The 25,818-nt window shown below is 33.0% G+C and overlaps 1 protein-coding gene and 1 long non-coding RNA gene across 2 annotated transcripts in view; one reads left to right on the top strand and one right to left on the bottom strand.

Moving 5' to 3' along the window:
* LOC125618156 overlaps positions 1–15,203 on the bottom strand; it is a 20,964-nt gene extending 5,761 nt beyond the window's left edge. Inside the window, exon 1 of the long non-coding RNA XR_007349397.1 lies at positions 13,691–15,203. This is a non-coding gene — a long non-coding RNA (uncharacterized LOC125618156). The remainder of the gene's footprint in view (positions 1–13,690) is intronic.
* A 1,327-nt stretch (positions 15,204–16,530) lies between these two features.
* Mstn (myostatin) lies at positions 16,531–24,842 on the top strand. The gene is made up of 3 exons (XM_015481151.2): positions 16,531–17,317; positions 19,107–19,480; positions 21,507–24,842. Exons 1-3 carry the CDS (start codon positions 16,945–16,947, stop codon positions 21,885–21,887), a joined length of 1,128 nt encoding a protein of 375 aa, XP_015336637.1. The 5' UTR covers positions 16,531–16,944; the 3' UTR covers positions 21,888–24,842.
* Positions 24,843–25,818: the final 976 nt, after the last annotated feature.

The following is a 25,818-nucleotide window of genomic DNA, read 5'->3' as shown; positions in this document are numbered from 1 at the left end:
TGTATGTGTGTGTGTGTGTGTGTGTGTGTGTGTGTGTGTGTATATATATATATATATATATATATATAAACATCATGTTGTACACCATAAATACACAAAATTTTTACTTGTCAATTAAAAATAATTTTAAAACATGTATACAGTAAATTCACAAGGATTAGAGCATATTTGAGCATCTTACATTGTTTCTGGAATATGGTAGAAACACAGTAAATAGTAGCATTGATTCTGTGAGTGTGGTGTAGTGGAAAGAAAGTGGGTTTGGAGTGGAAGAGATCTGATTTCAAATCCTAGTCCTACTATTTCAAGTCTTTGGTAAATTAAATGTTCTGTGCTTTAGTTTAGTAATTGCATAATGATTAGAATAACTCTATCTTAATAAATTGTTGTGCATATTAAATAATGTTGTAAAACACATGGCACATTTCCTCTATTGTTTTTAACCTAGTTATGCTAGTAATACAGTCACTAGAAACACTTATAGAGATTTCCTGTATTTATAAGTGTTCTGTGTTAACTGTGGAAAGGTAGGTTCTCTGTTTAGTACAATAAATTTATATAATAGTATAGAGTCTACTTATTCTATACTATTTGCTACTGTACTATATAATAAAGCATAAGATTTGGTGCCTGGGTTTGATAAGGGGCTTATGGAAATGAAGGCAAATGGAACCCCTTGGGTCTGTGAGCTAAGAGAAATGCAGGCATCTGGATTCTTCCATCCATGCAGTGAGGAGGAGTTGTTGCCTGGACCTGACCTCAAGTGCAGACCAAAGTGGCCCAGAACACAGGGTGAAGCCAGGCTGGACTGTCACCACTGGCTTCAGGCAGCAAAGTCTAGAGCAGTCATCAGCTGCTTACATCTCAGTGCCATCAATGCAGTAGTAGTAGGGGTTTGCAATCAAGATGGAATGTGTCAGCAGTGTTAAAACAAACATCCCTGCTTCATCTTCAGAACAAAATCTATAAATAGTAGATTTGGACATGGCTCATACCAGACCCTTGTATAATTATCTGTCTTCACAGGATGTGCCTGGCACATAGGGCCGAAGAACCTGGAGCAGTGCCTGACATACACAAGGTACTCAATAAGTGTTCCTTGAATTGAACTGACTGGTGTCCTCTGCTTGGAACACTTTCTTGACTGGAACTGGATGTTAACATTTATTGGGTCTTACTAAGTGCAGCCCTGTGCTAGACACCGTATATAGCGATCACCTCATCCACTTGGCTAATTCATGCTCATCCTTCAAGATCTAGCTCAAATGTCACCTATTCTGTTAAACTATCTTGATTCCCTCCAGCAGAGTTGTCTGTGTTTTTGCACTGACAGCTCTTTGCTCAGTCTTCAGAAGAGTACTTACCACTTTCTACTTTAACATATCTGTTTACAAGTCTGTCTCCCCCACTGGAATGTGAGGTCATTAGGGGCATCATGTCTTTAATAATTTTGTCTTTGTCAATAGTACTTAGCATATAACATGATGAAACTAATTTTTAAACACTCTCAGTTTTGCTGACTAAATAGTAAGTCACATTTATTCAAAGAACTACATCCTTTGACACAAAACCAGCTTGTATTTTTATATAACTGAGAAAGGACAATTTTTATATAATTGAAGAAGAATGAGTTATATATATTTGCATATATCAGCTGTACAGACTAGCACCTCACAGGAAGTGCCTAACAAGAAGTTCCTAGTACTTATCCAAAGGGTACCAAAAGAGTGTTCTCTATTTTACCTGGCCATCATCTACTGGCAGGTTCAACAGGCTGCAATAAAGAGAAACATAAGAAGATTTACACACACACACACACACACACACACCGCTCATTTTTTAAATGTATTTTGTTTTCATTTTCAGGTGGACACAATATCTTTATTTTTATGTGGTACTGAGGATCGAATCTACTGCCTCATGTGTTCCAGGCGAGCGCTCTACCACTAAGCCCCAGCCCCAGCCCCAGCCCCAGCTCCAGCTCATTTTTCACTGAAGTGTTAGTACCCAAAGTCTTAAACTCAACAAATACAAATGCTCCTCAACCTACAATGGGGCCTTGATAAATTCATCATAAATTGAAAATATCATAAGTCAAAACCTATTCAATACATGTAACCTACAAACATCATAACTTAGCAAGATAGAACATTGTTGAATGTTGGTTATTTATCTTTGCAACTGTGTGACTCAGGAATGGTGTCTTGTTGCTCTGCCCAGCATCGCAAAAGAATACCACACTACATATTGCTAGCCTGTGCTATGGTTTTGATCTTAAATGATCTCCAAAAGCTGAGTTGCTAAAGGCTTGGTTGCCAGGCTGTGGCACTATTGGGAGGTGGTAGAACCATTCGGAGGTGGGGCCTAGTGGAAATAAGAAATGGGGACATGACCTTGAAGGAGATATTGGGATGCCAGGCATGATGTGGTGAGCAGCTGGAAAACTGACTCACACAGTCTGGGAAAAGTTAAAAATTTGAAATATTGTTTCTACTGAATGCCTATCACTTTTGTACCATTGTAAAGTTAAAAAAGTAAGGTGAACTACTTAGGTAAGTTGCAGATTGTATAAGATGAAGAACCTTGTAGAGTTTTGTGAGAATAAAGGGATACTTAGTCAGATGGACTTATTGTCCAGCTGAAATAATTTATAATATTTGCTGTATGTTCAGCAACCCATGCCAAACCACATCCTATAACCTTCCAGCTTTGTGACTCCTTTATTCTCACTGAACAGTGAGGTTCAGAGAGCTTAGTGAGAAAAATTCCTTGATTCTCTTGTGTTTGACATGAGCAACTGGCTCAATGGTGGTGCCATTTACTGATTGGATGGGGAGGAGAGACCTGGTAAATCAAAGAGTTCTGCGTTGACATGTTAAATGGGAATTCATTTTAACTATCCAAAAGGGATATTGATTGTTGAATATGAGTCTGGAGCAAAGACCAGCAAATTTTAATATTAAAGGAAGTGTATCTACAGCAAATATAACTTCTCTATTTTTGTTTTTATAAAATTGATTCTGTTCTAAAAATTACCTTCCCATTTATCATATTATATTCATCAATATATGTTAGCATATATAGATTTACCTGGAGATACTATAATTTATTTAATTAATTTCTAATTATTGGATTCATATATTTTTTTCCAACTCTCAACTTTATAAGCTCTAGAGATACCTTTGAGAGTTTGTGAAAGTTTATCAGAGAACAAAATCCTAATATATATATATATATATATATATATATATATATATGAAATAGAATTTCTGGGTCAAAGGACATGGCCTCTTAAAATTTGAAAGAGTGCCAAATTATCTGGCATAGTGAATAAAAAATTAAATTCACAGCACCATTGTGTTAGAGTTTTGTCATTATAAAAAAAAACCCCAGATAATTAATTTATAAAAAGAAAAACTTTATTTATCTCAAAGTTCTGGAGGTTTCAGTCCAAGATTGGGTGGCCCATTGCTTTGGGTCTCTGACAAGGCAGCACATCACAGTAAGAGTGTCTGAAAGAGCAAAACTGTACACTTCATGAACCAGGAAACAGAAAGAGCAAAACACTAGGATCCCACAATTCCTCTTCAGGGCATGCCCCAGTGTCTTAAGAAGGTCCCAGAAAGCCCCACCGCCCAAAGATCCACAGCATTTTCCTATAGCCATTCTGCAGACCAAGCCTTCAACGTGAACCTTTAGAGGACATTCAATATCCAAACTATAGCACCCACCAAGAGAGACAAAGAAGCTATTTTACTATGCTTATCCTAACACTTAAATAATAAACTGTATTTCACTGATAATTTAATTTTGTTCTGATTTGATTTTAAGTGAGGTTGAACATTTTTTCATAGGTTGAACATTTTTTCATTGGTTTATTGAAAATATGTATTTTTTTTGGTCATTTTGCTATTGGATTGTTAATCTTATTCTTAAGGGTCTGGATTAAAGAAAAGAAGAAAGTTAGTCTTTTTTCTTGTCCTAAGTGTTTAAATTGTCCCACCCCTGCCTTGTTAATATTTGTCTTCTAAAGGGACTTTAACTTAAGGTCATGTTTGATTACCTGGCACTATACTTGCCCTCCTGCTGTAAGCAATTGGAACACAGGATAAAATATCACATACAACTGCTTTTAGAAATTGGACACTATACCACAAGACTGTGATCATTAAGTGAAGGAAAACAAATGATGAGAATTGTCTTAAAGGCATATTTTGGAATATAGTTCAGAGAGAAGAAAATTAAGCAATCTTAAGGAAACAGAGATCAATAATTGGGGAGGATGAAGATACTGGGTATTGTGGGATGGAAGGCTAGAGAGGAAGGAGCTCTGCAAAGAAAGACTATGGATACACAATGGGCTCCAAGTTCTGAGAAACAAGAATAGAAACTGTACAGCATACAAATGAAATCCCCAAATAAGCAGGCTAGCTGCTCATATTCAACAAAGCAGACTTAAAATTAATCAGAAGAGGCAAAGATGGTCACATCATACTGGTAAAGGGAAAAATAAAACAAGAAGATCTGATGATAGTAACTATTTATGCCCCAAATGTTGGTGCACCTAATTACATAAAACAGATACTATCAGACCTAAAGACTCAGATCAACCCCAGTCCAATAATACTGGATGATTTCAACACAGCTCATTCACTGATAGGTCATCCAGACATAAACTCAGTAAAGACTCTTCAGATCTAAAAAATATTTTAAGTAAATGGAAATCTATAGACTATTTCATCCCACAAAGGCCAAATGCACTTTCTTCTTAGCTGGGCATAGAACCTTCTCCAAAACAGACCTTATTTTAGGCCACAAAGCAAATCTTAGCAAATATAAAAAAACCATTATAATTTCTTGCATCTTATCTGATTATAATGAAATTAAATTAGAAATCAACACTAAAAAATCCTACAGAAACTTTATAAACACATGGAAATTGAACAATACACTTTTGAATGATGAATGGTCAATAGACGAAATCAGGGGAACAATTTAACAACTCTTAGAATCAAATAGAATAATGATACAACATACCAGAACCTTTGGATAATATAAAAGGAGTTCTAAGAGGAAAATTTATGAGTGTCCACATAAGAAGTCAGAAAGATCTCAAATAAACAAGCCAAGGATGTATCCCAAGGCCCTTGAAAAACAAGAAGAAAACAATTCCACAAAGAGCAGAAAGAAGGAAATATTTAATCAGAACTGAAAGAGAATTTTAAAAATATAATCAATGAAATGAAGAGTTGGTTCTTTGAAAAGATAAACAAGATTGACAAGCTCTCATCCAAACTAATGGCGGGAGGCGGGGGAGAAAGGGAGGAGACAACCAAATTAATCCAATTAGAGATGAAAAAGAGAAAAATCATTACATATATCACAGAAATCTTGAAAATCAGTAAGGACTATTTTGAAAAAAATTTACTCCAAGAAACTGGAAAATCTAGAATAAATAGGAATATTTCTAAACATATATGACCTACCAAAACTAAGCCAAAGGTACAGAGAAAACCTAAAGAGACCACTAACTAGAAATGAGATATAAGCAAGTAATAAAAAGCCTTCCAAAAATGAAAAACTCAGGACCATATGGATTCTCAGCTGAATTCTACCAGACCTTTAAAGAAGAACTAATTCCAATGTTCCACAAATTATTACATGAAATAGAAAGGAGTGGGACACTTTCAAATTTATTCTATCATCCTCATACCAAAACCAGAGAAAGATATACCAAAGAAAGAAAACATACCAAAAATCTTGATGAACAAAAATTCTTAATAAAATATTGACAAATCATATTCAACAACATATTAAAACTGCACATCATGACCAATTTAGTTTTATCCAGGGTTTTAAGGATGATTTTACATATATAAATCCATAAATGTAATTTGCCACTTCAACAGAATTAAGAACAAAAATCACATAGTCATCTCAATAGAGGCAGAGAAAGCCTTCAACAAAATACATTATCCATTCATGATAAAAAACACTAAAGAAACTAAGGATAGAAAAAACTTACCTCCACATCATAAATACTATATATGACAAACCCGAAGGCAACATCATAGTGAGTAGGGAAAAATTAAAAGCATTTCCTTTAAAATCTGCAAGACAAGGATGTCCACACTCACCATTCCTATTCAATATGGTACTAGAAATTCTGGCAGAGCAATTAGTTAATAGAAATCTCATGAAAAATGAGAGAGGGTCTCACTAAATTAGTTAGGACCTAAGTTGCTGAGGCTGGCTTTGAACTTCCAATCCCCCTGCTTCAGCCTCCCAAGCCTATGGGATTACAGGTGTGTCATGGTATGATAAAATGTTAAATTTTATCATGGCAAAAAAAAAAAAAACTCAAAACAAACTAATGCACATATACAAGATTAGAATGTCTGATACTCCAAAATTTACATCATTGTATATAATCACCACTCACATATTCTCACAGAGTTTCATTTTATGGGTATTTAAATTTTTGATAAATATTTAATAGTTCCTGCCTTCATGGAGCTTACAGTCCAGTGGCTATTTACTAACTTTGGTCTTACTGACACATTTGTCATTCATATAGATTTTTTTACATGATTAGGTCTATTTTTCACTTTTTTCTTCCTTTTTATTATTCTGTCAACTCCATGCTATTTTAAATTACTACACCTTAAAATGTTTTCATATCCATTTGCACTAGTCTCCTCTCACTTGTTTTCTTTATAAAAATTTACCTAGCAATCCTGAAGTATTTGTTACATTTAAAGATCTACAAATATTTTAGTTACAGTTTACACTGTATTTAAAGACTAAAGAGAATGGCATTTGTACAAGAGAGTCTTCTTATTCAAAAAATAATATATCTTTTCATATGTTATTTGAGTTTTAATATTTTCTTCATATGGATCAGTGGTTCTTCACTCTTGTTGTCCATTATAATCACTTGAGTGGTTTAAAAAAATACAGATGTCCAAGCCCCATTACTAAAAATTTAATTGACCTCGTGTGGAGCACAAGCATTGTATATTTATTGAGAGCTTAACCTCAGTCGGGGTTAAGAACTACTAATAGAATGCCTGCATACTTCTAGATAAGTTCTGCTTAGGTACTTTTATTTGGTTTGGTTTAGATTTGTATGATTTTGGAATGGTATCTTTTGTTCATTGTATTTCCTAATTATTTACTTTTTACATAAAGAGAATCTATAATTTCAGAGGGAATTAACTTTGTAAATATGCCACCTTGCTAGATTTGTTTCATATGCTTTTTTTAGTTGCCCATGGACTTTTATTTTATTTATTATATGTGGTGTTGAGAATCAAACCCAGTGCCTCAGACATGCTAGGCAAGTGCTTTACCATTGAGCTACAATACTAGCCCTGTTTCATATATTTTTTTCCAGTTTATTCTTTATATATTTTTGCAGAGATTAAATTATACCATTGGCAAAAATTATAATTATTTTTTTCTTGTCTGTACTTATGTCTATTTTTCCACTATTTATCTCTTAATGTATTAGGAATACTTCCATAAAAATAAATAATAGTTTTATTAAGGTTACACATAACATTTTTATTTTAATGGGAATATCTATAATGCTCCATCAGTAAGCATAATACTGGTCTATCACTTCAAGAAAATACACATCTACTTGTATTTTACTGAAGATTTTTTCAAATAAGAAATGATACTAATTAAAGCTTCTATTTAAATTATGTCAAATGCTTTATAGGAATCTATTAAAATGATCTTGTCTTCTCTTCTCCTTTTACCTATTAATATGTTGAAATATATTAAAGTCTACTAATACTATTTTGTTTCTTATAGTTTCTCCTTGTAGTTCTAGTTGTTTTAAATATTTCTTTTTACTGTGCTTTAAGATTTGTGAAAGAAATATCCTCTGTGTGAACTCTTCCCTTTATCATCACAAAAATTTCCTTCTTAGTTTTGTTTCACACTTTCTGCCTTAAATTCAATCCTGTTTCTAATAGCACGCTTCATTCTTCTTTTTGATGGCATTTGTCTGGCATATCTTTTTCCACTATTTATTTCTAGTTTTCTAGTTGTTTTGTTCATGTCTCCTTCTTTTTATATCATGTATGCCCACTCCTCACTTTATAAAATTTCAATTTATAAATTCTCAATATAATTTATAATCCAAATAATATTAATGATTCCAATCAATTGCTAGGGACTACTGTTATTGTTATTAGATGTTGATGCTTATTTCAATATTTAATACTTAATAAAAACTTAGAACCAGATATTGTTCTTGGCACTTTACATTATTATCTTACTTAGTCTTCACAATTTGACTACTATTTCCATTTTGAGGATGAGAAAATAAAGGTTAATAATTTGTTCAAAGAGAACTTGTAAGAGACTCTGTGGGAAAAAGTCAATGTATTCATGGGTTTTTGAGTGGAGTGGTTTTATAATTCTGTTTTCAGCCTCCATACATCTTCCACTCTCCACTCCTGAGTCTCCCATGTGTAGAAATCATTCCAACTACATCCATGAAACTTTTGGTTTGTCCTTCCATTCCATGATTTTGTACTTGCTGAAGTGCTACTTTATAACTGTTACCCATCCACTTTTGGGGGTAAGGTAATATTTTATGTAAATATATTCAGTACTCACCCACCATCAAATAGTGGGTATTAATAAGCATTTGATGGAGTGAAATTCTAAATAAAGGAGTCCTTACCAAACCATACTTATCAAGTATTTGAATATCACCTGTTTCTCCTATTAAATTTCTCTTCTAAGTTGGATGGAGAAAAATATATTTGAGATTCATATATATTTAAAACAAAGGTAGAAAATATTATCTTATTGTGTATTTAAATTTATTATCATGTAAATAACCAATATTTAATGCAGATTTTGAATCACAGTCACAGTACTGCCCAACTTACAGATCTTATTCAATAAAATCCATGTTACTGAAAGAAAGAGAGAAGATATATAAAACCCAATTCAAGGTTTAAACTGAAGTCCTTATGACCTTATGAAAATTGACTGCACAAGTGATGTAGTTCTTATAGTTCCCAGCAGGGGCCAGAATGTTCATGTTAAATGTAATTAAATGAAAAAAAAATTTAGAATTCAAGGTTGGGTCTATTTTAAAACCTATTAGAAAGTCAAAGGTAGAACTATTCATGGTTAAAATTACTAGAAAGTACAGACTTTTCAAGTTTAAATCTTAAGAATGTGATATATATTTTAAAATATTAAAAAATGAGTTAACAATGACATTCTATTACAAAAGGCTAACCCCCAGCATCTCAGCAAATGACATCCAAAGCACAGTCAGTAAGTCAGTAGACATTAGAACCCCTATACTCTCCAAAAGTAGGTCACTGGGTCTTTCAGTTGCCAAGTCAGAACCATGGACTGTGTCCAGCAACAAAGGGCACCACTGTGGCTTTGATCAAGATATTGAGCATTGGCCTTGTTAATGAGAATATTAAAAAAAAATTCTTAATATTGAAGAGTACTGGTGCTTCAAAAATATTCCAATGCAAATTGCCTTTCTAAATGAAACAGACTGTACTTAATTCCAATTTAAGTCACATAACCTCTTTCTGGACTTAAGTCTCTTCATCTGCTTATGAGTAGATTAGATATAATTATCTTAAAACCCTTGTGGCCTTAAAATTCAAAATGTTTTCCTTAGGGAAAAAAGTATCACATTTTTTTTTCTGTCTCAAATACCTGGCATAGTACCTCTCAAAAGCCAGGTGCTTAATAAGTGCCTAATGAACAAATGAATGAATAAAATAAATGAGTACATTTATTTTTAAAGTGTTCTTTCTAGGAATTTGCAAAAGAATTTGGAAGTGAATGCCTTTGAAAGCCAATCCTCTGTGAATTATGTAAACAATGCTCAGGTAATTCCAAGGAAATTAAAAAAATCATTTTCTGTGCCCTCCTGGGAAGAACTGAATTCTTCTAAGGCTATCACTACTTCCAAATCACTGAGAGAAGAGATCAGGAAAAAAATTTTAAATGGTTTTAAGACTTTTAAATTTAAAGATTTAAATTTAAAAATAGAAATCTAAAATAATTTAAAAATTTTAAATTTATAGAAACATTCTGTAGTAAGTCTATAGAACCCGAAGTTCCCCCAAAACAAGTGGAGCACAATGGTGGTGACGCCTTTAATCCCAGCTACTCTGAAGGCTGAGGCAAGAGGATGGCAAGCTCAAGGCCAGCCTTAGCAACTTAGCAAGGCTGAGTGACTTAGCGAGACCCTATCTATAAATAAGTAAATAATGAAAACAAAGTTCCCCCCAAATAAAACCATAAACATTGCAAGCTTAAGTCTTAACAATAATAAGGGCAAAAATATTAAAATTAACGTATACTGTCATATGCTCTGGAAACCATATGGTTGTTCTAAAGTAAAGCAAAACATCATAAAGAATTGTTCATCAGATACAGTGAAGATAAACTTTTTATACTCAATTTCTCATTTGGAGATTTTGAAATTAAACTTCACTAAACTTGGGAAAGAAAATTGACAGCTTCAGGCAGAAGTCTGTGCTTTCTTGTTGCAGGGAGGCCAGCAACAATGTGGAAGTTCATAGACCAATAGTGATGGTGTGACTCTAATTAAAGTTTCAGAACCCAAATAAAGACTTGTATAATTTAGTATGAAACATTCCTACATGCTTTCTTACCGCAAGATCATTCAACTTAAACAGAAATTTAAAGTCCAGCAAAAAGGGATAAGTTTGTGAATCAAAATTTTTTCATGTACAAACTCTGTTCCTTAGGGCAACAGACTTCAATGGCTATACTTACTTGCTATCAATAGAATAAGAACATTATTTGAGTTGGGTGTTCAAGCCTGAATAATGCAAAGATTTTTTTTTAAAGAAAAAAATTGAGAACTTCCATGAATGCTGTATAAAAGTCAACCTCTATGACTTCAGATGGCACTTGATGCCAACTTGATTATGGTCAAAAACTCAATTGTGAGCAATGAATTTGTAGACAGTGGAGAAACTGGAGACATGAAGAAATGCTTAGATGTAAGGCTGTATATAGATGACCCAGAAAATGCACAAAGATCTAAATTTTATGAAATTATTAAGGAACTCACAGGTGCCCACTGGGGTGAGTGGCTAAATAACTTATCTTGAGAGAGTATTCTGGAAAGTAGGTTGACATCTGGACCTCTGCTGATTACTCAAAAATTGAGTAATCAGCCTGATTGAGTTAAATCCCAAGTTCTGGGTAAAAACTCCTTCCTGCTGAGGAGAAATCAGGGAGAGAAAGATCACTGTAAAACTTAATACTTTGCAAGAATGGAGGAATAAGTAGAGAAGACTAACACACATAATGAGTTCGCAGTTCTCCCACTGGGTCAAGGCAAAACATACTGTAATGAGCTGGTCTTATTTACACACACACACACACACACACACACACATATACCACTGTTCTTTTGAGATGTTTATTCTCCTCTGTGGTTACCTTCCATAGTTTGACCTAAATATGAATTTGTGTTGAGTAAGGGATCTGGTCATCTTAAACAGTGGTGCCTCAGCCAGCATAGCAACTAACTAACATTTTCCTCACTTAGAGCCACATGTGTGTAGCCATGGATCTAACAGCCATAGATCATTAAATGCAAAGTCTGTACTTATCTGCTCAAAGTGCTCAGTAGAGGTGACAAGAACAACAGGACCTATAATATCAATTTTAAGGACCTATAATATCAATTTTAAGTTGAGTAAGAGGACCATAATAGACCACAGAGCAAACTAAAAACACAGCCAAAATCAACTTAGAAAGTCTGTAAGTACAGTAATTTTACCTATTGAAAAGTTAAAAAGTTGAAGTTTCTAATATTAAAGGTATAATCACTCATTAACTGGTTTAATTATTCAATAAGCACTATTTTGTTCATCTAATTATATCCCACATACCAGATCAAAAACCAACAAAATAATATCTTTCCCTCTAGGAACTCAAAGTCTATTTGGAGGACAGAGAGGTAAAGATGGGAGGACAAATAAGTGAAACAAAACACAAACATGGGGGAACTATAATAATAGAGGAGAGAGCACAATTGATAAAATTTAACACTAAGTCTTTGGGTCCAGTATAATTTTCAATGAAAAAATGAGGAAAAAAGTAAAGAAGCCAAGTTATAACTTATTTTTGTCTTCCGTATTTCAAATCTGTAATAAGTAGTCAAGAGCTCCCATTTGGGGAAGGTGGGAGGGGAAAACTGCATTTTGAATGACAATGAAATGCAACCACTTTGTTCATGGAAACATCATTAGGAGTCCTTGCCATAATATGAATATTATTAACACCTCAAGACTGACCTGAAGACCATCCATAGGAAATCCCTAGAGCCTACATACAGATTTCAGTCTATAACAATGTACTCTAGATTGATGACCATTTTGTACTTGGTGACTACAATACAATAATATTTCTACTCTTGGCAACAATTAAATAGTATTAAATAAATACAAAGTATTTAAAATTACTATATTTGATGTTTTATTAAAAGCAGAGCCAAAGATAATGGGAGAAGGGGATTTCAATTACAGGAGGGAAATATTCAATTGCAATAATGTAAAAATACTACTTTGGGGGGCTGGGGATGTGGCTCAAGTGTTAGGGCGCTCGCCTAGCATGCATGAGACACTGGGTTCGATTCTCAGCACCATATAAAAATAAAATAAAGATATTGTGTCCACCAAAAAAAAAAAAGATATTAAAAATATTATTACTTTGGGGCTATGGCTCTCAAAGCACAGTCTAGAGACCCATAGGGTGTTTTTCAAGGCTTTTCCAGAAAGTCTGTGAAGTAAAAACTATTTTCATAATAATTCTAATATTACTTTTACCTTTATTTTTCCATTCTTTCTTTTTTATTTATTTTTTAGGTGTAGACGGACACAAAACAATACCTTTATTTTTATGTGGTGCTGAGGATAGAACCCGGGTCCTGCCCATGCTAGGGGAGTGCTCTACCGCTGAGTCACAATACCAGACCGTCTTTTTTCATTCTTTCTTATGTGTAAAATGAACTTTTCCAGAGGTTTCATGATACATAAGGACAATTATCACTCTGTCATCAAAGAGTCCTTATGTTTGTATATGCCTGTAAACTAAAATTTCTTAGTTTTAATTTATTATATGTTAAATAATAATAGATATGACTCACACAGATAGAAGATTTGGGGGATCCTAAATAATTTTTAGTAGTGTAAGGCATCCTGGGATCAAAAAGTTTAAGGATTACTGCCTTAGGGGATAAACCTCAATTGAAAAGGGTATACGCCACCCTATTTCCTCATAATTTATTTGAAGATGTGATTGTGTCTATCTGGTTCATTGTTTTATCTTCAGATCTAGCACAGTGCCAGGTACATATACATAGTAGGCATTCAAAAGTTTCCTAAATAATAAATACATAAACACACACACACACACATATATATATATATATACACACACACACATAAGTGAAGCCTTTGCTAAATGACTTATTCAAGGTTACATGAAACATCAAGAACAAAGCCAGAACTATATTCCAAGTCTACTGTCTTCCATTCCTACGACTGCCATGAGAAACAGCTTTTGAAGAATTCTAACCTAAGACAAAGCCAACAGGTTCACAAACCAAGTTCTTCCCATAGACTGGAAGAAATTCTTCTTTCCTCACCTGTCCTATTGTTGCCCTGTCTGGTCTCCTTTGTGAGAGTAGCTCCCAGCATTCTGTGCTGGGGAGCTGCAGTTATTGCCATTGGAGAAGAAACAGTTCTTGAAATTGCTTGAGTACTTCTTAATCCATTCATACTGTCCTTCAGAGAAGCTGATTAGATGCAAACAATTCTACTATTCATGGTAGTTATATTCTGGAAATTCATCATCAATTGTGAATCAGCAAATACTCAATTCCTAGAGAAAATACAGGGTTAGGAGAGCCTCTGGTCACAATTTTTTCATCAACCAATTAATATATAGTGTTATTCATTAACATTAAACTCACAGTCAAAAGCACTACCTTCATTCCTGAACAAAGCTTTTCTAACACATATATTTTTTCATAAGGAAAAATTTTCTTATGACATATCCTGGCATTTAAAATTTTGTGGTAAAATATACATGACATAGATCTCACCATTTTAGCTATTTTTAAGTTAACAGTTCAGTAGTATTAAGTATATTCATTGCTGTGCACCCATCACCACCATTCATCTACCCCCAGAACTTTTTAAAATCTTTTCAAACTGAAAGTCTCTATTAAACATTAACTGCCCCACCCAAACCCTGGCAATCACCATTCTACTTTCCACTGCAGCCTTCCTGTGCTTAAGAACACTGCACAGCACTATGTTTGAAAACAGCAGAATCAGCAACAACAGTAAAAAGCACAAAAATGGGAAAAAATGTGGAACTAAATAGACAGGAAAATGGGTACTTGTACAAAGTGGGAGGGCTGAAATAGTAAGGCAGAGCACTGCCCTGTCTGGCCTCAGCTGGGAACCTGTGTGTCCGAAGCCTCATTTATTTTGCTGCTCAATGAATGACTATAAAAGCACGAGGAGTATTGATTTTTTGAAATTTTAGCAAGTAGGCAAATTTCCAAATATGTATTTCATGAGTAATGAGAATTAACTATGTGAAAATGACAACCTTTGTTTACTTTATTCCAGGTAATAAGAATAATGAGCTAAAACATGTCTTCTACTAAATGGCTGCCTTAGAAAATTTTACTTGCTTTGGGAAGTTTCACATGTAAACTGACAATTGGCAGCTATGACCTGAAGCAGTTCAGTTCATGTGGAGAGTAATTTTAAGCATATTCTCAAACCCCACAGCACCAAACAAACATTAAGCACACAAATACCCGTTATTGATTGCTTACTGTATTATAGGCGCTATATTTAGCAATTTGCATGCATTATTAAATTACTTCTCCCCAAGCCCCTTTGAGGAAAATAAAGGTAAGAGAAGTTAAGTACTATCTCAATCATTATCACATAGTTAGAAGTGGTTAAACTGAGACTTGAACTCAGGTCTGACTCTAGTGCATGAGTATCAACTGCTAGATAATTCTAAACATGTGTTTTGTTTTGTTTTTAAAGAGGTTTATTTTTCTGGAAAGTATCCAGAAGCACATGTTCATAACATTACAAAGATTTATACATTGAAAAATGAATTTTCCAAACAAAACTTAACAAGTTTCATCTAATACTGTCCCATAACAAAGAGGATCTGAAATCTTCAGGGCATCTGGTTTGTGTCTGGTTTTCCTTAATCTTTAATGATGGGCAAATCCAATGCATTATGTAAGGCCATTTTTTCTCAAGAGATGTAGATGCCTCTTAAGAATTTGATGAAAATGCATTAACTTTTCAGGCTACTGAGTTGCATTTTAGTGCACTGAGGCAGTAAATTGGTGTACAGTGTGCAAAAATGGTGGTGACCTAAAAAATGAATATTTGATATGAGCCGCTGCATTCTCTTGGGGAAAAACGTAATGGATTAAATCTCTTAGGAATCCTTAGCTTCCTAAAAAAGGAGTAGGAAGAAGAAATCTCCTGTGGCCTGGAAACATCTTCTGTTCCTTGCTGGCTATGTTTATTTAGCTCTTTAATAGTTCATTTGATTAGATCTTGTGGTTCCCAAAGCAAAGGGTGAGAGTTTGATCCCTATAGAGGCCACTTAAATTTAGAGAACAAAAAGCTCTATTCTCTGCTCCCAGACCTTACCCCAAATCCCTGCCAGGTGTCTGCCCTCTGGTCAAAATGAGAAACTGGCAAAGGGGTGCAAACCTATCACAGTATTGGGAAACAACAAAAGGGCACCCCTCTATTATGGTGCTCTCTCACGTTTATGTAAAATTTATAAATTGAATATTCAGATTCAGTTTTTAAAAACTAGATATTATACTTTTTACTTTTACCACTGGAAATCTGAAATAAACTATAATAAATGCTGCAATGCCAGTTATAAAATCCATTGCCTTCTTATTCGAAATTGAGATTTTTCTATTAGTTAATATTACCTTTTTGGTAATCAACAATGAAGAAATACTTTTGAGTGATATTAATCTGCATCTTCAGAGTAGGAAACAACATAGTAATCAGTCAAAACTAATTTGTTTGGAAAATTCATTTTTCAATGTATAAAAAAAGACATTAAACTATTTAAAAGTAATTTCATGCACAATGTAATACTATTATAAGAATGATTTTCAATATGTGCTAACAATTTAGTCAGGAAAACAAGTTTTTTCAATTATAGATGAAAATCTTTAATAGTATCACAATCTTACTTTTCTTTTAATTCAGGTCTTTCTAATTTTTATTCCCTAATTAAAAAGTGCTAAAAATAATACAACAAATAAAAATAATTTTACTTTAAACACTTGCCTAAATAATATAGAATCATTTTAATTTTTGAGGAAGTAACATTTTATATTTTAATTATGAAGTATAAATTTAAATTTACTAATTTAAATTATAACTTGAGAGTTTTATAAAAATAAGATTTCAGTGTAGTTTATATTATTATTAACATGATTATTAACATGAACTTTAATTTTTCAAATGTCACATATATCTTTCATTATTTGTGGATTTATTTCTTTTATGAAGTAGTCAAATGAATCAGCTCACCCTCGACTGTAACAAAATACTGCTTGGTGACTTGTGACAGACAGGGTTTTAACCTCTGACAGCGAGATTCATTGTGGAGCAAGAGCCAATCATAGATCCTGACGACACTTGTCTCATCTAAGTTGGAATATAAAAAGCCACTTGGAATACAGTATAAAAGATTCACTGGTGTGGCAAGTTGTCTCTCAGACTGTACGTGCATTAAAAGTTTGCTTGGGATTGCTCAAAAGCAAAAGAAAAGCAAAAGGAAAAAAAGAAGAACCAGGAAAAGGATTGTATTGGTTTTAAAATCATGCGAAAGCTGCAAATCTATGTTTATATTTACCTGTTTATGCTGATTGTTGCTGGTCCAGTGGATCTAAATGAGAACAGTGAGCAAAAAGAAAATGTGGAAAAAGAGGGGCTGTGTAATGCATGTACTTGGAGACAAAACACTAAATATTCAAGAATAGAAGCCATAAAAATTCAGATTCTCAGTAAACTTCGTCTGGAAACAGCTCCTAACATCAGCAAAGATGCTATAAGACAACTTTTACCCAAAGCTCCTCCACTCCGGGAACTGATTGATCAGTACGATGTTCAGAGGGATGACAGCAGTGATGGTTCTTTGGAAGATGATGATTATCACGTTACGACGGAAACAATCATTACCATGCCTACAGAGTGTAAGTAGTTCTGTTAGTGTATATCATCAGTTCTGCTGACTGTTGTTCTAGTGTTTATGAGAAACAGATCTATTTTCAGGCTCTTTTAACAAGCTGTTGGCTTGTAAGTAGGAGAAAAAAAAGAGGTTCTTTTTTTCAAGGTTTCATGAGAAATATATTGAGACAAATATGCTGCATTATTTATTTCCTTATAGAGGTAAAAATCTAAAAAAAATGTAGAGCATTAGTATTATTCAGTTTACTATGGAAAATACAGCATGCTTATACTTTCACTGATTAATACTACCAAGAGAAGGACTGGGAAATACCACAAGCAATGTTAAGAACTTACATAAAATTGTAAATTGCATTTATTTGTCCAAAATAAGCATTTATAATAAGTTTTTCACTAATCATAAGAAATTTGCTGGATGTTTAAGCTTATTTGAGCACTGCTGTGCACCTAGAATGATTTCTGTTATTTAAAACCATCTTTCATAATGTTTTTATGTTCTTAATAAAATAAAATACTTAATTTTGAAAGCTCTTACACCAAAGAGTAAAATAAATTTAAATATTTAATTTAGTAAGGGCATTGATAAAGTAAATATAACCTAGAGATAATTGTGAGCTAAGTATCAGAAAATGCCTAGGAAATAAATATTTTAATCGGGTAGGTTGTGACTCACGATGTCCTGTACCTTGATCATAATACTCTTATTGAGAGTACCCAGTCTGCCTATTTCTATGCAGGCATGTTGCCTAATAATGTTCTAAAATATTTTATTATTCATGAGAGGGAAGACTATTAACTGTAGTATCAACATTGTTTCTGAAAGATAATATATTTCATACAGTTTTTTTTTTCAGTTAGCTCAAAAAGAATACTTTGTTCAGGAAGGGGGGATAGGCACCTTGACAGAGAAGGCATGACAAGAAAAATTTTTGTGCCATGTGTCTGTGATCTTGCCTTAATAAGGCACTTTACATACTTTAAACCAGACTGAAAGAGTTTCAAATTATTTTTTCCCTTATTAAGTACCCAGATTACAAAGCAATAAATAATTTTCATTTAAGATTCTGCTATCAAATAGTCCTGGAATAGCATTGCCTTATTTATTCACAATTTTGGAACACCAGAAGAGAAGAAATTGTCAGTGTTTGTGCCTACAGTGACAGGCTGGCCCTAAAGACAATACTTTCTAACTTGTGAGACAACTCAAATATGACATCTAAATTTTTTGTGCTAATTACCTGCTTAATTTTGTTCCTTTGAAAGGCTATTCCAAGGCCAAGTGTAACAGATGTACTAAATTTTCTGCTCATTCCTGAGGCTCAGTAAGTTGCTCAGTGTGTCTTGTCCCCAGGTAATTCAGGCCTGGGGGAAGGGTTCCTTCATCCAGACTGATTGGTACAGCTGCTCAGTAAGTGTAACTACTCAGATTCCCAAAGAATTCTAAGTGGATGTTCCTCCACAGTGTCTCTTGTTCTCTCTAATCATCATCATTTGAAAATTTCATCCACTGCTCATTCCTTTATAAAAGTTTCCTTAGTCCTTAGTTCTCTGGAAGGGGAATAATTCCTCATAAATAGCTGAAAATACATGTATCTTAAAAACTCTGAACAGCTAGAGTAATTATTTTCTTTGATATTTTTCTGAGTTATGAATGAAGTTCTACATAGTATTTCATTTTGAAAGACTACCTATGCATACATTATCCCAATGGTGAAAAGTGATATTAATATGGAGGAATTTTATTCATTTTAAAATGGGAACTCATTTCAATAATTTTTTCTTCTTCATTTATAGCTGATTTTCTAATGCAAGTTGAAGGAAAACCCAAATGTTGCTTCTTTAAGTTTAGCTCTAAAATACAGTATAATAAAGTAATAAAGGCCCAACTGTGGATTTATCTGAGACCCGTCAAGACTCCTACAACGGTGTTTGTGCAAATCCTGAGACTCATCAAACCCATGAAAGACGGTACAAGGTATACTGGAATCCGATCTCTGAAACTTGACATGAACCCAGGCACTGGTATTTGGCAAAGCATTGATGTGAAGACAGTGTTGCAAAATTGGCTCAAACAACCTGAATCCAACTTAGGCATTGAAATCAAAGCTTTAGATGAGAATGGTCATGATCTTGCTGTAACCTTCCCAGGACCAGAAGAAGATGGGCTGGTAAGAGATAACTGAAAATAACATTCTAACTACTTTGTTATGTTTTTATTCACACTGTGAACAAATAATAGTGAAAATAATTGTCAATTTCCTATGCTTACAAGCTAGACAAAAGTATCTTACCCCAATGGTAGCCCCTGTACCCAATAAATGTAGGTTTCCAATTTCATATCCTATGAAACACTCCCTTGCTACTCTTACTTTGCATGAAGATTTTAGAAAACAACCATACCATGGTTTTTAACTTCATAAGGAGTTCTTTTGAATTGGTAATGAAATATAAAGTGGATCTCATTGATATGATATATGATTATATAAATAAAAATAAGAACTCTATAGATTTTAATACATACCCAACAAATCAGAACATTTTTCTCTCATTTATTTTTCCCAAATGTGTTGAAAAATATTGTCTTTACATAAAGCAGAAAAAATGAACTTTAAAAATTTTTTTGAGTTATGATTATACTTAAATTGTTTTTATTTATATCAATTAACTAAGTATACATGTAGGATCATATTTTACAAAATATATTTAAGGGCCTTCTGACAAATATGTTCAGTACTTGCAGGATGTTAACATACTGGTGCCTGTGTATATTACTTTGTGGAATACCCCTAATAAAATTTCAATTTCCAGGCTACTTAACCTTTGATACCTAGCTTGTTTCTGATCTGCCTTAGCATTCTTGTGCAAGAGTTTACTTAGGAAATGCCAACTAATTTAACATCGGGCCAAGGGTGACAATATTTTATATATTATAAAAATTGATTCAAAAAATTTAGAAACCTAGTATAAACTTAGGGTAATTTTTCTAGCTTATGGAGTCCTGTTGCTTCTGTTTCTAAAAATGTTTTTAATGTGACCAAGTATTTTTACTTCTCTCTATTGGCATAATTTTACAACAGAAGATTATACTTGGAAACAATAAATACAAGTTATCTTTTAAATCTATAAATGGTCATGGCTGTAATTATATAATTAGTAAATCAGATCTTCTATAAGTGAAAACATATTGCTTAAAAGACTATATAATTTTCCAAATGATCTATTTTTTATATGTGCTACTTTAAATATTATTGACTTCCCAAATGATATCACTCTTTTTGACAATCTTAAGTAATGACAACTACCTGGTCCATTTTCATTTTTATACAAAATTAAAACTATCAATTATTTAGGAAAGTATTCTTTTCTATAGGTAGTATTTTAATGATCAAAATGTGATAGGTTTTAATTATAATTAAACAGGTGGTAAATATGATGTATTCCTCAGATTTTTCCACTTAAAAGTAAATGAAATCTTACATTGAAAGATTGGGGCAGTAACAGTGCTGGCAAATTTTATTATTTAAATACCTGAACAGAAGTATTTTTCAGTAAAAGACTAAAAAAAAAAGGACATTATTATGTCTTCTTATAAATCTGTCTTTCCCTCCTTCAGGGATTCTCTTTTGAACCCAATATATGTGGAACTACCTTCAACACCCTACTTTCCTTTCCCCCATTATAATCCACACACTGCTCAGAGGTAGCTCTTTGCTCTGGCTTTGACATCCATGTTTCCCTGAGTAAAGACCTAGGGAACACTGGATGGATGAGCATACCTATCCCTCCAGGAATCATCAGACTTGTGTAGTCAACACACAATAAACAACCATGAAAAGGGGAAACTCATCTCTTTCCTCTCTTCCTCAGTCTCCTTCCCTGTCCTCCCTTTCTTCCCATAAAAATTTTCAAGGCATCTATTTTGTGCCTTGAAAATCAGGCAGTCTGATAATCAAATCAGGGAAAACAAAAATTAAAAAAACAGAATGAACTGACCGTAGAAAAATTTGTATTATTGTTCTATTCTTTGAGACATAAGAGGAAACCCAAGCTTAGTGTAAATTAAAATTCCTCAATACCATGCTTTTTTAAAAATTAAATGTGATATAAACAAATGATTAGTTTCTTCTAATAATGACTTCGGAAGTTTCATTAAGTTCTATTAATATTACTAATTATTCTTTCCTTTACACACAGAATCCCTTTTTAGAGGTCAAGGTTACAGACACACCAAAAAGATCCAGAAGAGATTTTGGGCTTGACTGTGATGAGCACTCAACAGAATCACGATGCTGTCGGTACCCACTAACAGTAGATTTTGAAGCTTTTGGATGGGACTGGATTATTGCACCCAAAAGATACAAGGCAAATTACTGCTCTGGAGAGTGTGAATTTGTATTTTTACAAAAATATCCTCATACTCATCTTGTACACCAAGCAAACCCCCGAGGTTCAGCAGGCCCTTGCTGTACTCCCACAAAGATGTCTCCAATTAATATGTTATATTTTAATGGAAAAGAGCAAATAATATATGGGAAAATTCCAGCCATGGTAGTAGACCGCTGTGGGTGCTCATGAGATTTATATTACGTTCATAACTTCCTAAAACATGGAAGGTCTTCCCCTCAACAATTTTGAAACTGTGAAATTATGTACCACAGGCTATAGGCCTAGAGTATGCTATAGTTACTTAAGCACAAGCTACAGTATATGAACTAAAAGAGAGAATATATGCAATGGTTGGCATTTAACCATCAAAATAAATCATACAATAGGAAGTTTTATGATTTCCAGGGTTGTTGAACTAGAAGGAGATCAAATTACATTCACATTCATATATATCACAACAACAACATAGGCAAGGAAATTAAAGAAATTCTCCTTGTGTTCTGGTGAGTTGAAGGAGTATGCTTTAAAGTCTATTTCTTTACAGTTTCACTTAATATTTTCAGAAAAAAATCTATATATATAGTATTGGTAAAATGCAGGATTGTCATATATCATCATTTGAAACATCCTTATACATTTGCATTTATATTGTATGATAGCATACTTGGTAAGATAAAATTCCACAAAATAGGGATGGTATGCCACATGCAAATTTCCATTCCTATTATGATTGGAGAGTACATTAATAATCCATACCAATGGTGCTAATACAATAGGCTGAATGACTGATATTAGCAGGTTTATCAAATAAAAAACATTTGGTAAAATCATAAGTTTCTCCTTTCTTCAGGTGCATTTTCAAACACCTCCAAATGGAGAATGGATTTTCTTTAATGAAAGAAGAATCATTTTTCTAGAGGTAGGCTTTCAATTCCACAGCATACTTGGAGAAACTGCATTATTTTAAAAGGCAGTCAAATAGTATTCATTTTTATTAAAATTTCAAAATTACACTCTGCCTTTGCAACATTGTAGTTTTTATGGTAAAATTATGGAAATGACTGATTCTATCAATATTGTAAAAGACTTTGAAACAATTGCATTTATATAATGTGTATACAATATTGTTTTGTAAATAAGTGTTTCCTTTTTTATTTACTTTGGTATATTTTTACATTAAGGATATTTCAAATTAAGTATTAAGGCACAAAGACATGTCATGTATCACAGAACAGCAACTGCTTATATTTCAAAGCAAATTAGCAAATAAAATAGTGGTCTTAAAACTCCATATGTTATTGGTTAGATGGTTATATTACAATCATTTTATATTTTTTTACATTATCAACATTCACGTATGGATTCATGATGACTGTATAATGTGAATGTGAAATTCCAATGGTTTACTGTCATTGTATTCAAATCTCAACGTTCCATTACTTTAATAGTATAAATATTACTAAGCATACCAAAATGATTAAATCCATTATCTGAAAGGATAATAAAAATCATATCTCAATAAGAACTATTGCTTTTATTTTCTGATTTGGTAATGAATATATTTCTGCATTTATTTACTTTTATTTTGTAAATTGGGATTTTGTCAACCAAATTCATTGTACTTATTACTAAGTGAAATTATTTCTTACATCAATGTGTAGAAGCAACATAAATTAAAGTGTTTTCACATCTTTGAAAGACATAACAGTTTTATGTTATAATAATTAAGTTGATTTCTGATTTTCAGTTTATTATTAAAGTTTAATGGTTTCGCACAAAAGTTTGTTCAGAAACTTTAGGTCATCTGCTCTTATTTCTTATGAGTCAAATTCCTTCTAAATTGGTCCTTATCAAGTTGTTTTATACATACAAAATCAATAATAATTATGTCTGTTTCATTTCCCTTTATCTTGACCTGAAAACTATTTATATGTTTTCATAGGTTCAATTTCCAAATGCATTGCATTTGGCAAGGGTGTATGGTCCTAGAGTTACAACAAGTTCTACTGAAGCCACAGAGACACAGGGAAGCTATGTCTTTTTCCTAGTACTTAATGATAGTGACAAATTTATCTGAACATTTGGGTCACCAGTTTTCAAAATGAATAGCAAAACAGTTACAAAGTACCTGAAAATCCACAAGTGCAACATATACATAAAGATTTTTGAAGTTATTCTTCTCTGCCTCCATTAGTTTAGAAACAGCCATAAAGCTGTGACTAAGTTTAATGGGGTGATGACTAAAATTCTACTATGTTATGATTTTGAAACAAATCATTCATAATTAATATAAAATATAATAATTTATATTTGCATAATAACAGAAGTTTAAATTCAAATGCATTATGTACTTGCTTTATAATTCACTCTAATAGTACTTATTAAAACAGTAACATAAAAATCCATATAAACTATCAAATGATCACTTTTTAAAATTAAATACATGAATACACTATCAATATTATAATAAAGAAATTAAAACACAGCAATGATATGCAAGTTATGACTTTCCTGGCATGTGACATATGGTGCTGAAATTTTATTTCCATGGTCATTCAATTCCAGCTTACATATTGCAAAACACATTAAGGTAAATTATTCTTATTTTGGTCATCCCTGAGGTAAGATGTTGAGCAATGCAAAATGGTACTAAATTTAGTTCATTCATGTCTAGATGGCTTCTTGCAAAGGAAGTCTTCAAAAACTGAGTGCATTTACTTTAGATATCATACATGGCTAAAAGAAAAATTGCTTTTGGTGCCATTTAAAACACTAGTTATAAGGAATACTTAAATATATTCCCTATATTAAAATACCTCAGTAGCATATCCAATGAAGAACATAGATGCTTTAAATGTAAGACTTTACATATGAGGCCTTGCAGTTTATCCGATGGGCATAAAATGCATGTAGAACAGTGGCAAACAACTTCTTCATTGTATAACTTATAAAGGTTTAATAGTTCACATCAGGCTTAACATTACACTAAATATTCCGGATACAGAAATATATAGCTTGGCAATGAAACAGACATATATGCTTAGTTTTCAATGAGCCCAGTTCTAGATTACTATAAGAAAGAAGGTTTCTAATATTTCAACAATGTTATTTCTGCTTCATAATAAAGATAATGTTTTAATTAAACACATGTCATATATATATTTACTTTCTTTAAAATTGAATTTAATAAACTTTACTTTATTAGCTCTATAAATGTACTACAGGCAAAACGCTATTCATTAGTATTAACTCATAGACATCTTAAAAATAGTCTCAAATTCTGTTCCTAAGGAGATCTGTTGGAAGTCCACCTGAACAAGACCAACAGTTGTTTGATTCAATTAATCTTAAAGGTACCTTTAAACTAAATTCATAAAAAAGGCTATATACTAATTCACCCCTTTAATCGTTTTCCTAACCATTCAAAATTATTCTTTTAAAACTTTTCCTACAAGTGTTATGTCAGTATTTTTTCCCCTAATGTCTTATAAAGGACCCTATTCAGAACAAAATTTGATTACGTAGTTTTGGCCATAAATCCTCTACAAGAGTTTCCCAGATCCGCTCCCATAGACACTAACTCTGACTAAGAAGCTAAATGGCTCTTGGCTCTATTCCCAGAGAGCTCAGAATTTTGGCATTATCTCAACCAGCCAAAAACCAAATATATCAACACAAGAAAGTGCCCACATGATGCCATCAGATCCTCATGATGCTGAGATAGAATTCTGGAAGTGGAAATTAAGCATAAACCCCCGGTTTATAGAGAACACTAAACTGACTGTGGGAGAAAATCCAAATTGTTAAATGGAAATAATCAGGAGGTCACTAGGCAACCACTTGGCTTCAAGCTCCAAGAATATCTTCCTGAAAAGCTGCATACTTCTCAGGCAACTCAAATAATGGAGTGAATTATGTAGCTGCCTGCACTCTAGGTGAAGGATTCTACTGAGGAATCCCAGGTCATGTTGGGCTCTGAGTAAGGCCAGGTGCCAGAGGTAAATTATAGCAAAGAAGAATGGATGAAGGTAGTCCCCTGCTACTTGTAGACATGACCCAGCAGTCAGTAAAACTGTCGCCAAGGTTAGAACCTACCAGGACCTGTGTCTTATAGTAAATA

The sequence above is a fragment of the Marmota marmota genome, unplaced genomic scaffold, assembly GCF_001458135.2.
Source record: "Marmota marmota marmota unplaced genomic scaffold, marMar, whole genome shotgun sequence".
In the NCBI taxonomy this organism is placed as follows: Eukaryota; Metazoa; Chordata; class Mammalia; order Rodentia; family Sciuridae; genus Marmota; species Marmota marmota.
Note: the sequence above shows the minus strand (reverse complement) of the source record. Positions and strands in the feature narration are given on the sequence as shown.